The sequence below is a fragment of the Myotis davidii genome, unplaced genomic scaffold, assembly GCF_000327345.1.
Source record: "Myotis davidii unplaced genomic scaffold, ASM32734v1 scaffold339, whole genome shotgun sequence".
In the NCBI taxonomy this organism is placed as follows: Eukaryota; Metazoa; Chordata; class Mammalia; order Chiroptera; family Vespertilionidae; genus Myotis; species Myotis davidii.
Genome location: NW_006290778.1, coordinates 241,382 through 243,335, shown reverse-complemented (window position 1 = coordinate 243,335; position 1,954 = coordinate 241,382). Strand labels below are relative to the sequence as shown.

Sequence of the window (1,954 nt, the reverse complement as noted above, 5' to 3'; positions counted from 1 at the left end):
TATTTTACCACCCTTCACCTTTAGGTAGCCAAATAGCTGATTCCTCACTTCTTTCAAGTCTTTGCTCAGATGTCATTTTCTCAGTGAGGCCTGCCATAACCACTCATTTAAAGATTACAATTGCTTAACCCACATATACTCCCATCTTTTACTCTGCTTTCCACACCTCCCACCCTCAGTAGTATGCATAATCTTTTGTCATACTATATAACTGACTTATTTTGTGTACTGTTTATCTTGTCACTAGAAGGTAAGTTTAGGGTGGGGACTTTTGGTGGTTGTTTTGTTTTACTGCCATATCTATCACATAATGAGTGCTCAACAAAAAATTGTTGAATGAATGCACATACTAGGGCTACTGTACTTTTGAGCTTGTTCTTGTTCAAATTTTTGGGCCCCATCCTCCCAGACTTCTTGAATTAGAAATTCTGGAAATGAGGTCCAACTATTTTGTTTTAACTAGGTCTCCAGGTGATTCTGATGCAAATAAATTAAAGTTTAAGAACCACTGCTTTGTAATATCGAGTAGGATTTCAGAAGCCAGGCCTTTTGCATGGCGGTGGTGATATGTAGATATTTGAGGTAATTGACAAATATTTCCGAATTTGGCCTCCCTCCCTCTAAAGCAGTGGTTCTCAACCTTGGCTGCACATTAGAATCACCTGGGAATCTTTTTAAAATCCTGATTTCTGGGCCTCATCCTCCAGAAATTCTGTTTCTTTGTTACTAATGTTGTGGCCTCACCCTATAATGATATAATGTGGCCCATGTGCAGAAGTCGGTATTTTGTGGAAGAGCCACAATCGAGGGGCCAAAGAGCCACATGTGGCTCGCGAGCCCCAGTTTGCCGACCACTGAGAGGAACCCAGGAACAATCTTCTATGAGTCCTCTTGCAGTGGAGTCACACACAGGACACATTTAATTCCTCCAGCATCAAATTGTAACGTGTTAAGTGTTTTCTACCAGGGAGGCTCATTAGAGACATTGTACTGAGTGAGGGTGTTTTATTGGGAACTGGTCATGCTCCGCTTACCATACACCAAAATTCTGAACTCTGGAGGAAAGTAGGAGATTAGAGTAAACCACTTTGTACCCTCAGTTTAGGCACAGTGAACCATTCTTTCCAGTTAGTGGTGGGAACCTTCCTGAAGTTCAAGTTCCCAGATGCCAGCCAAGGGTCAACCTTGCAAGCAGGCCTTTCTAAGGAGAGCAGACCCAGCCCTGTCCCGTTCACTTATTTCTGCACATCATGATATCCAGAGGAGTTCACTTTTTCTTTTATTTCTTTATATAGAATATAAAACATTTAGACTAAATAATCTCTCTTTAGGAAATTTAGTAACAATCAAAATGTTTTGAGAATGAGTCAAACAGTTTAAGCAGATTGAATAAATGAGCTTATTTATTGAGACATTTTCTGAAAAATGCCCTGGAAATATTATTCCCAGTTTATGCTGACTTCACTAACTACAAAAGTGGTTTACTTCATGGCAAATTTTTCTTAGGTATTCCATAAAATAAAAAATATTAAGGTAACGTTCTTAGTTTTCACTTGAAAAATATTATCACGGATGTAGCCCTCTGCTCCAAAGCAGACACTGAGTTTTCTTCACTTCCATTTTTAGTCCAAAGGGCCTGTTTGAAACGTGCCATCTTTGGGTTTGTTCTCGTAACCAACCTTTTCCCCTCTTTTTTTTTTATAGGCCAAGATGCTGAGTTGTCAGGGACACTTTCACTTGTATTGACACAGTGCTGTAAAAGGATAAAGGATACTGTTCAAAAATTGGCCTCAGACCACAAAGACATCCACAGCAGTGTTTCTCGGGTTGGAAAAGCCATTGATAAGGTATGGTGTTGAAGGGAGTGTTTGGTATTGTTTAAGCATCATCCCTCATCTCCTGTCACTGCTTTGATAACATTAACTTTCTCAAATTATTCTATGATGTTCCTTTC

At 39.6% G+C, this 1,954-nt stretch overlaps 1 protein-coding gene across 1 annotated transcript in view; it reads left to right on the top strand.

The window, feature by feature from the left end:
- Nucleotides 1–1,021: 1,021 nt before the first annotated feature.
- The window catches only part of RMND5A (required for meiotic nuclear division 5 homolog A), a 39,334-nt gene continuing 38,401 nt past the window's right edge, over nt 1,022–1,954 (top strand). Inside the window, exons 1-2 of the mRNA XM_015564099.1 lie at nt 1,022–1,065; nt 1,547–1,847. Coding sequence (XP_015419585.1) covers nt 1,022–1,065; nt 1,547–1,847 — 345 coding nt within the window. The remainder of the gene's footprint in view (nt 1,066–1,546; nt 1,848–1,954) is intronic.